The 13606-nt window shown below is 52.6% G+C and overlaps 1 protein-coding gene across 1 annotated transcript; it reads right to left on the bottom strand.

The window, feature by feature from the left end:
* Positions 1-495: 495 nt before the first annotated feature.
* Positions 496-12344, bottom strand: SLC4A9 (solute carrier family 4 member 9). Its single transcript, XM_023735516.1, is given in 22 exon segments — positions 496-549; positions 923-1078; positions 1665-1838; positions 2030-2095; positions 3782-3854; positions 4531-4712; positions 4861-4959; positions 4962-5027; positions 6240-6353; positions 6483-6671; positions 6900-6958; positions 8049-8326; positions 8501-8631; positions 8772-8946; positions 9108-9223; positions 9394-9743; positions 10090-10187; positions 10465-10622; positions 10776-10819; positions 11222-11335; positions 11620-11780; positions 12127-12344. Coding segments are annotated over 22 exon segments (3075 nt in total).
* Between the last annotated feature and the right edge of the window lie 1262 nt (positions 12345-13606).

Genomic DNA, 13606 nt, shown 5'->3' with positions numbered 1-13606 from the left:
GGCTCCGCTCTCACATGACAGGGACTCATAATGTTTGACACATAGATGAATAAAAAATGAACGGGTGGCAGAGAGGGCAAATGACAGAGGATCCCTGCACTTGTCTAGAGTGTGGTTCTCTGCAGCCCAGGTGAGAAGCCTCTGGGGCCATGGAAAGGAGCACCGGCCTCCATCCTTCCCCCCTCTCCTATCCTTTCCTTCCACTTCTTTTGTCGTTGCACGGCTCCTCCCCGAGTGGTGTGAGCTTGAGCTCCCTCTACTGGCCAGACTTCAGAACTGCAGGGAGCCAAGCCTAGGTATCCCTCACTTGTTTCATTCTTCCCCTCTGGAGAAACCTTTCTACCTCTACCCCTTCTCCAGGGTTCACGAGGGACTAGAGTGTGAAGAGAAAACAGTGCTGGATGTTTCCAGGCCTGATGCCAGGAACACTCCCCTCACACCCTTACCTCATGCTCAGCTTCCTGGGGTCTCCACTACCAGACTTCTTCTATCCAGCTAATTCACAGAGATGTTGATTTCTGGAGCCTTTGGCTGATACATCAGGTCTGACTGTGGACGAGTGATCCTAGGTGGAATGGGAAGAGAAGGACAGAAAGAGATAAGCAGAGAGGAAGGGACCAAGAGTGACAGAGATACAAACCCACAGAGAGACAAAGACATAGATAAGGTGAGAAAGATAGCCTACTAGGGCGTATCCCGAGCCCTTTTCCACCCCCATGGGCTCATAGTAAACCAGGACCCCAGCCCTATGAAGAAAGATTTCCCTCACCCCATCAGTCTGCCTGTGTCAATAGGGGGCTAACGGGGAGTGATTGTGTTGATCAGATCTATATAATACATTTGGACTTTGGGGCAGCTCCTGGACTACTCTGTGCCCAAAAGAGCTCTCCCGCCCCCTGAAAGAGCCCAGCCTGGCAGTCACATCCTCGCTGTCACTTCCACTGAATGAGCGCTCTGGCTCCAGCCCCTTCTTAGGGATGCTCCGCTCCTCCTCTGGCATCAGCTCATCCAGCCAAAGGAGTTCTTGTGGTGAGACGACCCACTCCAGGGCCTTTCGGACTCCTACTAGGCCCAACAACTGCAAGAATAGAAACAGCCCAGAGCTGTCAGCAACAGCAGCAGGAACATCAACAAGGGCTAAAGTTATTGAGAACTTTCTATGTGCTAGGCTTTGCGTTGTTTCATTGAATGCTATGAGTTAGATGCAATTATTATTTCCATTGTACAGAAAAGAAAACTGATGCCTAGAGAGATCAGTAACTTCCCAGAGGAAGCGTGTTGGTCCTACCGCAAAGCCCATGGCTCTTAACCTCCTCAGTGAGTAAGAAACTACCTGTGTTATCACCTCACTCAGTAACTAAGGTGTCAGCCTTGCCTCTCCCAAGGCTTCAGTTTCCTTCTGGACTTTATATCCCTACCTTGTGGTTGATCAGCCCAAAGAGGTTGGGATGAAGGTTAATCAGGTATCCCAGCTGTGGACATTCCTAGCCCATCTTTCTTTGTGCTAGGATTCCCAGCCAGGTAGAGCCAGGGCAAGTAAGAGAGGGGAGATAGATTTTTCCTTTTGTGAAGGCCTTGGCCACCCTTCCAGGATCAGAGTCTCCCAGGGCCCTTCAGGACACCCAGAGAGGTAGGACCCACCTCCCAATCCCACCCTAAATTACCACAAGGGGGAAGATGATGGCTGCAGGGGTAGACTTGATTGTCCAAAGCAGACCCAGGCAAGCAAGCTGGATGGCCGTGAAGAGGTGGATTCTGCCCAAACGCACATGCTGCAAGAACAGCAGATCTGGCTGGTGTTTTGCTGGCATCAACAATAGCTGCACCCTGTTGGTGAACTGGGAACAAGAGGAAGAGGCAAACAGAGCACTCAGGTAGACTGGAGGGTATCACTGTCAGCAATCCCAGCCCAGAAGGCTCCCATGGCCCCCTCCCCACCCAGAGGGTGGCAGCAGAGTCTCTGTGCCCAGGAGAGGCAGGAAAGACAAGGAAGAGGACTTGGGTTGCTAGGTGATTTTAGTGGGCTCACCTGGATGCTGCTAAGTGCTGCCACTCCCATGAAGAAGATACCATAGAGGACAGGCATTGGGATGAACTGGCAGGATGAAATGGAGAGGTGACAAAGGGGTTTGCCTCTGCCAGCTACCCAGATGCTCCACCTTAGGCACCAAGTCCATCCTTCTAGCATCTAGCATCTAAGCCTGTCCACACGTTTCCTTTCTTTTCCCACTTTGCATGCCTGATCTCATTGAATCCTTAGATCAATCAAATTAGGCAAATTCTACTATTGTCTTCATTTTACAGATGGCGAAATGGAATTTCAGAGACTAAGTAACTTGCCCATTTCCTGGCCTACCTCTCCAATCTTGTCTATCGCAGTCCCTTCTACCCTCTGTGCGCCTGCTATACTGGCCTCCTTTCGTACCCTCAGCATGCCCAGGCTGGTTCCTGCCTCTAAGAAAGCCTTTTGCTTTGCTATTCCCTCTGCCTAAAATGCTTTTCTCCCAGACCTTTGCATGATCTGTTCTTTCTCATTACTCATGCTTCATCTCACAACACCCAGAAAGTCCTTCTCTGACCACTCAATCTAAAGTAGACTCCCCCAGGCACTCTTAATCACTTTACCCTCCTTTATTTTTTATAGAAGCTATCACTGTCTGGAATTATGCTATTTTCTTGTTTTAATTATTTTTTTATCTGTCTGCTCTCACTGGACTGCAAGGATGGGGACATGGTCTCTTTTAATCACCACTATGTCACACTCGACTACTAGCTGAAGGCTTGGTAGTTCAAACGCACCCAGGGCACCTTGGAAGACAGGCCCGGCAATCTGCTTCCAAAAGGTCACATCCTTGAAAGCCCTATGGAGCAGTTCTGCTCTGCACACATGGGATCGCCGTGAGTCGGAATCGACTTGATGGCAACCAATAACAACAATATCCCCAGTACCTGGCACAGTGCTTGGCATATGGTTTAGGCTCAGTAAATATCTGCTGAATGAGAGTCACCTAGTTAGTAAGTGGCTGATCAGGTTCATCTGGCTCTTTCTACTCTCCACTCTTACCCAACCTCCGTGACCTTTTCCTCCCCTAACCTCTTGTCATCCTGCCAGTGACTTGTGTCTGACATTCTCCACATCCTCCTTGACTGCTTCGCTACCTCAACTTGTTGAACATTTCTGCTATTACTTGGTACTTAACTTTTGTCTCTGTGTGTGTGTGTGTGTGTGTGTATGTAGTGTTGCTGGCAGGGGCTTGGCTGCATATTCCTTTTCAGCACCCTCCTCTCCCCACCCCCTGCTTCTCCAAGGTGACTAGCAGAGTCTTGCACACAGCAGGTGTTCTATAAACATTTGGTTAAGAAGTGAGGAGTTTTTGCCTCAAAGTTTTTCTGGGATGTGATGTTCAGACTCTGAGTCTAAAGCTTGTTGGGAGGCTGAAGCAAGGCTAGTGCTTGGACTCTAGAGGGTGGTGGTGGTGGCCCTGCTCCACTGGGTGAAAAATCCACTGGATAAGAGTTGGGTCTTCAAATAGGTCTGATTTCAAAGACTCGTTCTCTTGATGGGCTCTAACAAGTTACTTAGCCTTCTTAACCTTCAGGTTCCTCATCTGTAAAGTATATGTGCCTGCCAGGGTTAGTGTGAGGAGTAAATGAGACCATGTACAGGAGAAAACTTAACAGAGTGCCTGGCATATAGCAAGTGCTCAACCAATGTCAGTTCTTGCTATATTTATAATTATCACTGCACTCACCCTGACCCCAGCCTGTCTAACAAAGGTACCTTGAGCACAGGTGCCAGGAAGATGGACACTTCTATGAGAATGAACACCACCAGGCCTGTCAGCCTCTGCTCCCTGTAGGGAGCACCCAGGCTGAAGACCCTGGCCAGACACCACTACAGATCCTGGCAACAGGAGGGAACTAGAGGGACCCTCCAGTAGTTTACAGGGAGAGGACCTCGGCTTGGTGTGAAAAATGAGAGGAGTGGGCAGGGCACTTAACATGGGAGTCCCAGGCCTCTCCATTGGCTGAGGCTCATGGTTGCTCTTGTTTTTATTTTGATGGGAAATTAGCAATGTTTACACTGCCGTAAAGACTCACATTTCACAGTTTTCAAACTTGATTTCACATGCTTTAGACAGTGAGATTGTATTTCTAATGGTTACAAAATTGTGTAACGGACTACATTGTATCATCAGTGATGCGCTTCCACATTGAGGGGATTATTAGGTGGCACCTATCCTCGACCTCAGCCCTGGCTGCCTCCACCCTTAGAGTGACAATGCCCCTTTTGAGGCATCTCCCCTGCCCGCATAGCCACACCTGGAAAGGAGAAGAGGGGAAGATCTGGCTCAGCCATCTCAGAGCCCAGAAGCCACCCATTCATCCCAATGCCATGCTCTTGGGCAGTGAGGGAGGCCTCTGGAGTCACCAGCTTAAGAATTTAAGCTGCCAAAATAACTGCCTTGTACCCTGCTACCCCACCTTGCTGCCTACCTCTCACTCCAGCCTCCTGAATACCAGCCTCACCTGATGCCCAGGAAGCGGGGGTACTCCCCGGGGGGCACAGGATCTGCTCTCTCTCTCTGAAGACTGTCCATGTGGGCCAAGGGGATGACAATGGCTGAGACATACCAAGGCAACCCAAGTGCTGAGGTGAGGAGTATCAACATAGCCACACAGAAGAAGTCCAGGTGGAAGCCAGCCCCCTTCTGCAGGTAGTGATGGAGGCAATGAGGATGAAGCTAGCTCAGGCCTGGGCCTTCTGTCCACTGGGGTGGGAGAGGGGGAGCCAGGACTCCACCCTTGAGCTTCTGGCCCTTGGCCTAAGAGTCTAGGTCCTCACTTGGCAGGACTTACCTGCAGTTTATACTCCATGCGGTTGAGGATGACCGCTGCAATCTGCTGGTCCATGAAGATGAGGATAGACAACAGCAGGGCAGGTGGGGCCGCTGCGCTGCTGCGCTCAGACACCAGGGGTTAGCTCCAAAGAGTGACACCAGCCAGTTACGCCCAGAAAGGGTGGGCTAGGGAGAGCAGTCCATGGACCGGTTGGAGAGGGTCTCCCAAAAGTGCCTCCTCACCCGCACTCTCCAGCCCTGGCATTCTCCTACAAACCCACCCCTCCCAAGACATGATACTAGATTGTAACTGTGTGTGTGTGTGTGTGTGTGTGTGTGTGTGTGTGTGTGTGCCTTTACACGCATGATTAAAAATATCCCAGTGCCCTAAAAGAAGGCAGAAGGAAGAAGACTAGCCTGGGGGCTGGGCTGGAGCTGGGGGCTCTGGATTTTGGTTCTCAAGATCCCATCCTCTGTTGAAAATGACAATGAGGAGGAGGAAGAGGCCTGCCGACAATTCTTGGCATACAGAGACCTCCTCCCTAGGCACCACCTCCCCCATCCAGGGTGGGGCAACTCAGGCTCAGACCTGCCTTGGTCTGGGGCAGGCTCAGGGGCAGGGCTGGGTGTGTCTGCATCTGCTCTGATTATAAGTGTCTGTGTGGGGGTGGGGGCCCAGTTGCTGCCTCTGGTTCTGAGTCCCTGAGGCTTCCCCGCTGCTCTCCTGTCCTGGGGGAAGTTGGAGGAGAGGAAAGTCTGGCAGTCAGTGCTACACCTTGTACTGCGCACAGTCTGCCCAGGGAGAGAGCTCCAGCCACAGCTTCACATGGTCAGAGTAGGTAATGAGGGTACCAAGAACAGAGTGGGGAGTAGTGGAGTGGGCAGGGCCACGCCAAGGGTAGGGAGATCCCATAACAATAGCTGACATTTATTGAGGACTTGGTATATACCAGGTACTGTGATAAGTGCTTTACACTATGATCTTCTGCAAACCCCAAAACAACCTGTGGGGTAGGCACTATTGTTTATTATTATTTCCATTTTATAGATGAAGAAATTGAGGCTCAGAAATATGGATTAACTTGTCTAAGATTACACAGCTAGGAAGTGGCAGAGATGGAACTCAAACCCAGAGCCAACTGATTAGACTCATGCTCTTAATCACTTACTTATTATAGTTAGCATGTATTCTGTGCTCACCATGTTTCTGGCACAGCACCTCACTAAATCCTCACAACACCTCTGTGAGGCCAACACTATTATTATTCCTGTCTTATAAGTGAGGAAACTGAAACTTATAAAAGGGGGATGGGATCGATGCATTTTCCTCCTCAAGCGTTCTGTCTGCTGGCCCTACCTTCCCCTCTGCCCTCCCACCCCCCAACTTCTGGATCTCACCTTGAACTCTCTGGGCACCATGAGCTTCAGTGTGGCTAGGCCCAGGAAGGCATCAAGGCCACAGCCCAAGAGGATGGCCAAAACTGAGTTGAAGTCACCGAGCACCTTGCATAGCTGGCCACACAATGGACACTCATCCAGAGTTAAGCCCACCATCCCCTTCCCTCTACACCTTTCCCATTTCCAGGGAGTGCCCAAAGCCATAAGCCAGGCCTCTCCCACAGAAACAGAGGGGACACTCACCACAGAGGGGAAGAAGTGACTGGTCTTGATATCCTTGAGGGCCATGGCAAAGAGGAAAGAGGTGAGGAAGAGGAGGAAGGAGAAGAAGGCAATGTCTGGGACTGTATGACAGCCAGGGCCACGAGGGTGGCCTCCCTGCTGGGCACACTCAGATGGGGGCAGCAATGACACACTGACCAGGCCTAGGTCCTGTATGGAGGGGTGGTCAGGGATGGTGGTCATGGCAGTGGAATGAACATCCTGCTCTCCTGGGCCCACCTCATGGGGGAGAGGGACCCACTAAGATGCCAGGAGTCCAGGGTGGGAGGTCTCCAGCCATAGGAAATGGCTGAGCCTATGAGGGGTTCCCAAGCCTCTAGGCTGGGAAGATCCAGGAACCACTGAATTCTTTGTCCTCCACCCTTCTCAGACTCTCACCATGCTTAAGATGTTATCGGTGTCTTTTAACCTTGTCTTTGTCCATTGAGACTCATTTCCTGGAAGTAGAGAAGAATTCAGGTATGTGTCCCTTGCGCTTGGAACCTTCTCTAGCTCCACAGGAGCCTAATCTGAGAGGACAGCTGAATCAGAGAACCAGAGGGTTCTTGGCTCTGACTCATCTATCTGCTTGCTGACTCTATTGCTACCAAGTCTATGCTCCTCAGGACATTCCCTTGTGCCCCCGTTCCTCAAATTCTCTACCTATCTGTATCCCTGGTGCCTAGCAAGGACATGGCAGACTAGATGCTCAGCGAATGTTTGATGAATGGATGTGTACACTGACTTGTAAGATTTACAAATTTCTGTGTTTCCTCCAGGGCCGGAACTGATCTTGTTCATGCTTAACACAGGGTCTGGCACGTGTTAGAGGGAACACTTCTTCCTTAGTCTCAGTTCTGTTGTTTCAAGTGTAATACTTCAAGCCTCTCTGGGAGAAGGAGCTAGTGTGCCTGGCCGAGACCCTTCCTCTCCCCTCTCTTGGGAGTAAGCTGCCTGCATGGTGCATTTAGCTCTGCTTCCTTGAGGCAAGACTGTCTCCGCCCAATGCTGCCATGACTGGGTGTTGTTGTATGCCGTCGAATTGATTCCGATTCACAGTGACCCTATAGGACAGAGCAGAACTGCCCCACAGGGTTTCCTAGGCTCTAATCTTTACAGAAGCAGACTGCCACATCTTTTTCCCATGAGGGGCTAATGGCTTGAAACCACAGACCTTTCAGTTAGCAGCCGAGCACTTAACCATTGCACCATCAGGGCTCCTGACTGGGTGGGTAAGTCTATCTAATTTTGGTTTCATCATTAGGAAGCCCATTCACCCACTGATATATATAACTCATGTTCTTCTACAGTGTTGTCAGTAATAAAGAAGATATTGGGTCTCCATCTGCCTACTCTACTTTCTTAGTTCTCAACTGAGTCAAAATCTGAGTGGAAAAGAGTGCTGCTGGTTATTGGGTTTCCTCAAAGACCTCAACAGCCTTGAGTAAGTACTCAACATTTTGCTGAATGTAACTAGGAATGGAGAGTGAGGGGATGACCCTTCCCCCTCCTGCACATTCTCCCACCTGGCCAATCTCTCTCACCCACCTCCTAGGCCTGGGAACTCGCAGAGGCAGCCGTAGGCAATGGACCCTGCTAGGCCAGGGCCAGGTCTTTGGATAGGATAGGCATGGGCCAAGCCCAGCATTTTGCCCACGGCATCATAGATGAAGATGAGGCTGATGAGGGCACAGAAGCCTTCCCTGGTGAAGCGGGTGAAGTAGTGCTCCAGCACACTGGCCTCTGTGGCCACCAGCACCAGGCAAAAGGTGGTCACCCAGATACCCACCCACAGGCGGAAGGGCAGGTAGTCCAAGCTGTAATCTCTGGTGGGTGGGAGATAGGTAAGGCTCAGCAGGGCTGTTCTGCTCCCCACCTATCCCAGGTTAGGTGCCCCTCAAGCCAAACGAACAGCTCCCACCCTCCCCTATTGACCCAGCTAGGACCAGGTGAGGGTGTAACTAGTGAGGGGCTGGTGAGGTGGGGGAAGCACCCCCCACCTGCTGAAGAAGAGCAGGCGCTCAGAGACCAACACTGGCCCAGTGCTGCTGAGGATGGTGAGGGGCTGGCCCGCCATCAGGCAGAAGGCAGCTCCAGCCACCGCAGTACCTAGGAAACTTTCCAGCACCCCCTGGAAGCCGACAGGGGCTCGGCACAGCACCCTGGGCAGGGAGCCCAAGCTTCTGGGGGCCCTCCCCAACCCACCCATAGTTCCATGGAAGGGCGAGGGCTGGATGCCAAAGCTTGCAACCCACAGGTAGCTCCACCCACCTGGGCACTGTCGGTGGCTTCTCCCAGCAGCCCCCCAAAAGTGACGGCGTTCGTGACCGTGGCCAGGTAAATGTAGAGCACGGCCGAGAAGCGCTGGAGGTGCAGGGCGTCGGAGAAATTGCTGAGGTACCACGAGGCCTTCCGGCGCACGTCCTGTACAAGACCCCCAAACAGCCTCCCGCCGGTGGGTCGTCAGTGATCCAGGTTCCCACGCCCCCATCTACTTTCCCTGTACCCAGGTGAGCCCCTCCCACAGTAAGCACCAACTTGTGAGCCACTGTGACTCCTCCCCCAACCCAGGGGCCCAATCCTTGGTCTCACTCCAGCTCGCCTCACCTGTCCGTCCGCTGTAACTCCGGATTGGGCACTTGCGGCCCCTGGCTGCACCTGTCCTCAGCCGGGGCCCCGTGCCGAGCGGAGGAGTCCTTGACCTCCAGCAATTTTGAGAGGGTCTGAGTAGAAGGAAAAACCCAAGTTAGCTTAGAGTTTCAAACGAGTCCGCGACTGGTCGCCGGAGTTCATGACGCCCTGCCTCCTGGTGGCTACTCGTGTCTCTGCCGGCGAGGGCCTTCGCTCATGTCCCAGGAGAAGCAGCCTCCCATCAAGCAGGTCCGAGTCATACTGTGCCCTTTTTACAGACGAGAAAGCCAGGCTTGGAGGGGGGGAGGCACTCTTTCAAGATCTCACAGCGACAGAGACTCAAAGTGAGGTCGGCCTGACTCTGGATCGAAAGGTCCCTATCCCTTTCCTGAGACCCCAACCCCTCCCCAACAGTAGAACTAGACCCAAGACCTGTAGGGAAGGATCTGTATGGAATGATGGCCCCTGGGTACCTTTTATGCTGAGAGGGCAGACATTTGGGTGGGGGAATCCGGGCTGTCGGATCCCGCCGACCTGGGGGGAGCACTGTCACCTCCTCTAGGAAGGCATCCAGAGCTGCCAGAAGGTCTTGGAGGTTGCTGGCCTGATGAGCTGACACACTGGAATTGCTGGGGAAAGGGGCACAGAACAGGCATAAGTGTAGATCTGGAGCCTTACGTGTACTTTCTCAGTCTCTAGACTAGACACACACAAGTCACATAGGCAGACAAGTCACTCAAGCATTCATTCATGCTTGCCTTCATTCACTCATTCATTCGGTGAGTCTCTATTGAGGTCTACTGTGTGCCAGCAATCTGCGGAGGTGATGGGACCAAGGAAATTTCAGTCCTCAACCTTACATACACAAAGCCACAACCTGCCTCCTTGCTGTATTCAGTCACCCAGACAGAGGGCGACATACCTCCTCACTCACACAAGCTTATGCACACACACATGCCTGCCCAGCTCACTGGGTCACTGAGGACTACGGCTGCCAGGCCCAACTCATGGTAGCCCCTTCCCAGCATTGGGGGGCCGAGCAGGAGGCAGAAAAACCTGAGGAGGGAACCAGGCCCCAGAGAGGGTCAGAAGCTGCTTTCCTACAAGGCAGCCCTGATCTCCAAGGCTCAGCTCTGACCCTCTGGTCCAGCCCCCATACACACACTCACTTGCACACCTACTTTTCAGCCTAGACCACTGCCCGCTCGACAGACCCCTGAGCACCATTCCCCACAACCCCTAGAGAATTAGACCCAGAGACCCACAGTCCCCTCCTCAGTAAAGGCCCTTCTTTTGGTCTCCAGGCTACCTGCCCTCCACTCAGCAGCCTCACATGCTGGGGAGGGGCACCTCAGTAAGGGGCCCCAGCACCACTGGATCCCGCAGCCGCACAAAGGCCCCCAGCGGCTGTGACAGGAAGCCCAGCTCTCCAGCCAGCAAAGCCCCTGCCTCGGCCCCTGGAGGCAGCTTCTGTCTCAGGGGGTTCTGACACTAGGTGGAGGTTCAGGTAGACACAGATGATGAGAGATTATTTGGGGAGGAGGACATTGGCAGGATCTTGGCTGATGAGAAGTCAAATGGAGGGCAGGCCTCTGTTAATCCCTGACCCCCTCTCCCAGCTGTGCCCAAGGATGGAACACAAACCTGTTCTTTCTCATCATGAGAAGCCTCTCTTTGGTGGTCAGACCCTACAAGACAGGATTATTCAGTGATTAGTTAAGAGCACAAGCTTTAGGGGTGGATCCCCCAGGGCTCCCTGACCAGCTTTGCCATGAATAAACTGTGTGACCTTGGACATACCCTTCTTCTCTCTGGGTCTCAGTTTTCTCATCACTAAAATGGGCAGTTGTGTAGATTGAATGAGATACTGTGTGTAAAGCTCCTGGCACAGTGCCTAGCCAAGTATGTCCCTTCACAGAGCCATGACTGTTAGAATTCCAGCCCCTCCATTCTTCTTCCACCACCATTATCCCTGGTTTTCCCTTGCACATGAGTCCTGGGCTGAGGTCTGAGAGAGGCTAGGTCACTCCTGGTCTAGGAAGGTGCAGGGGAGATCTGGGTCCCTTCCACTCCAGGGAGGGGTCTCTCACCCCGCCAGGGCCTGGTGCCTGTGGTCTGGATGTGGTGCTGGGGTCTCTGCAGCAGCAAAGCCTGCAGCTGCCCTCTCAGCTCTGGGCTCAGAGACTCCACTCTGGTCACCTGCTCTGAGGAAAAAATATGAGACTCAAATACCTTTCTGAGGGCTCCCTGTCCCTGCAATTCTCCCTTCCCTCTCTGCCCCAGGTCCCTTTCCCTCTGGGAGTCCCAGGGAACTCAGGAGCCAGTGAACTGCCTCCTCCACTCAGCTTTTTCATCTCCACCCTGTGACAGAGATGGTCAATCCAAAGAGTGGGACAGAGTGGGCTCTAGAAGAGTCCAAGACTTTGGGGGAAGTCCTGGGGAAATGGCATAGCTGCCCAGGCCCTCCCTGCAAAGGTTTCCTTCGTACCTATGAGTTCCAGGAGGCTCTGAGCTGGACAATCCAGCAGTATAAGGCCCTCGGCCAGCAGGCTGTGGAGAATTTGGAGGGTAGGCAGTGCCAGGGTGGGCACATGGGGAGCACTCTACTGGCCCTCACCCATCTCCAGCTTCTCCTCAAACAGTACCCACCTGTAGGGGAAGAGGGTGGACAGTGTTATTGGGGGCATCTCTCCCAGGTCCAGGAGCAGGGATACTGGGAAGCCAGTGAAGGTAGGGCAATGAGAGAGTCCTGGGCCCAGTGGTGCAGACTATGCCCCTCCCTGAGTAGTCACCCCTCATTTGGGTCTTGGGAAACTCAAAACTAGATTGCAGAGAAGGCTGGGCATCATGAATGGTGAGGCCCTGAAATAAGAGAACACGGAGAGAAGTCCTGCATGGGGGTGGAAGGAGCCCCACAAGAGGAACTGGGAATCATGAAGGAGCCACCGCTGGGGAAGGAGAAGAACCCCATAAAGCTGGCCTGGATCTCACTCACCTGCCTGTCTCCCTCCACGCCAGAGCCTGGGGCCAGCCCAGCAGTTCATTCAGCTGAATGAAGAGCAGAGGGTCCTTGGGTACCCCCAGTTCCCTGCTGCTTGTGTCTGAGGGGTCATCAGGGCTGGGGCCAGTGCCAAGGCTGCTATCCAGCTGCCCTGCAGGGACATTTTCAGAAGCACTGGGGCCTTCAAACTCCTCCTGGCCTGGCACCTTCATCTTGGTGAGGCTTGTACAGGATCTTGGGACTGAGGTAGTCCTGGGTTCTGAAGCCAGAGGCTGTCTGGTTGGCTGAATTTATCATACACCTCTCACTGAAGAACAACAAAACAGCAAGGCCTGCTTACTCCAGTGCAGACCAGGTCACTCCTTCTCCTGCCTGCCACCCCCTCACCCCTGCCTGAGTGTGTTTGTAAGGCCAACCTGGCCTTTCCCAGGCTCTCCAGAAATGCCCAACCTGGGGCCAAGGTGTGTGTGCATATTTCATATGGGATCAGGTCTGACCCCACTGTGTTGTGTGTAAACAGGAGTAAGTGGCTGGCCTGGGTCTGAAGGCCAATACCCCCGGATTATACTGTCCCCTACCCTGTATCATATACAAACAACAAACACCCAGGACTGTTTTGGGTGTCACCAACACAGCCTGGAGGTCACAGTCACATCCATTTGGACAAACAGGGACCCAGTAAATAACTAGTTCTGTGGAAGCCAAGCAGGGTAAGGGAGGCAGCAGAGAGAGGCCCTGCCCATTCAATGATGGAAAGTGAAGGCAGCTCATGGCAGACACAATGCCTGAGTCTTAAATTCCCATGTCATGATAATTCCCCAATAAAGCTGTGTCCCTGGGGTCTGCTCCTCTAACTCAGCCCCCCAATGAGGATGGAGGAGACACCTACAGGTTGAGTGTGAAGGATTCCTGAGATAAATGAGCAAAGGGGAATTTGGTCGATTAGCAGGTCCTGTTGGCTCTACCTTCAAAATATACTGAGAATCCAACCATATCTCCCCACTTCTGGCACTACTACCCTGACCTAAATCACCATCATTTCTCACCTGAATTATTTCAATAACCTTCTAGTCTCGTGCAATAATCTCCCTGCTTCCACAGCCAAAGGTGTCCTTTTAAAAGGTACTCAGCCACATTAGTCTTCTGCTTAAAACTCACTAAACACATTCCCATTACTCCTAGAAGAGGGTCCCTAGGTGATGCAAATGATTTGCGCTTGATTGCTAATCTAAAGGCTGGTGGTTCAAACCTACCCAGCTGTACCATGGAAGAAAGGTCTGGCTATCTGCCTCCATTAAGATTACAGCCAATCCGTCTGGGGTCTTAAAAGCTTGCAAGCGACCAACCATCTAAGCTGCGCAATTGGTCCTAACCACCTGGAGTAAAGGAGAATGAGAAACACTAAAGACACAAGGAAAGTAGTAGCCCAAGAGACAGAAAGGGCCACATAAACCAGAGACTTCATCAGCCTGAG

The sequence above is a fragment of the Trichechus manatus genome, unplaced genomic scaffold (assembly GCF_000243295.1).
Source record: "Trichechus manatus latirostris isolate Lorelei unplaced genomic scaffold, TriManLat1.0 scaffold00080, whole genome shotgun sequence".
NCBI classification, from domain to species: Eukaryota; Metazoa; Chordata; class Mammalia; order Sirenia; family Trichechidae; genus Trichechus; species Trichechus manatus.
Note: the sequence above shows the minus strand (reverse complement) of the source record. Positions and strands in the feature narration are given on the sequence as shown.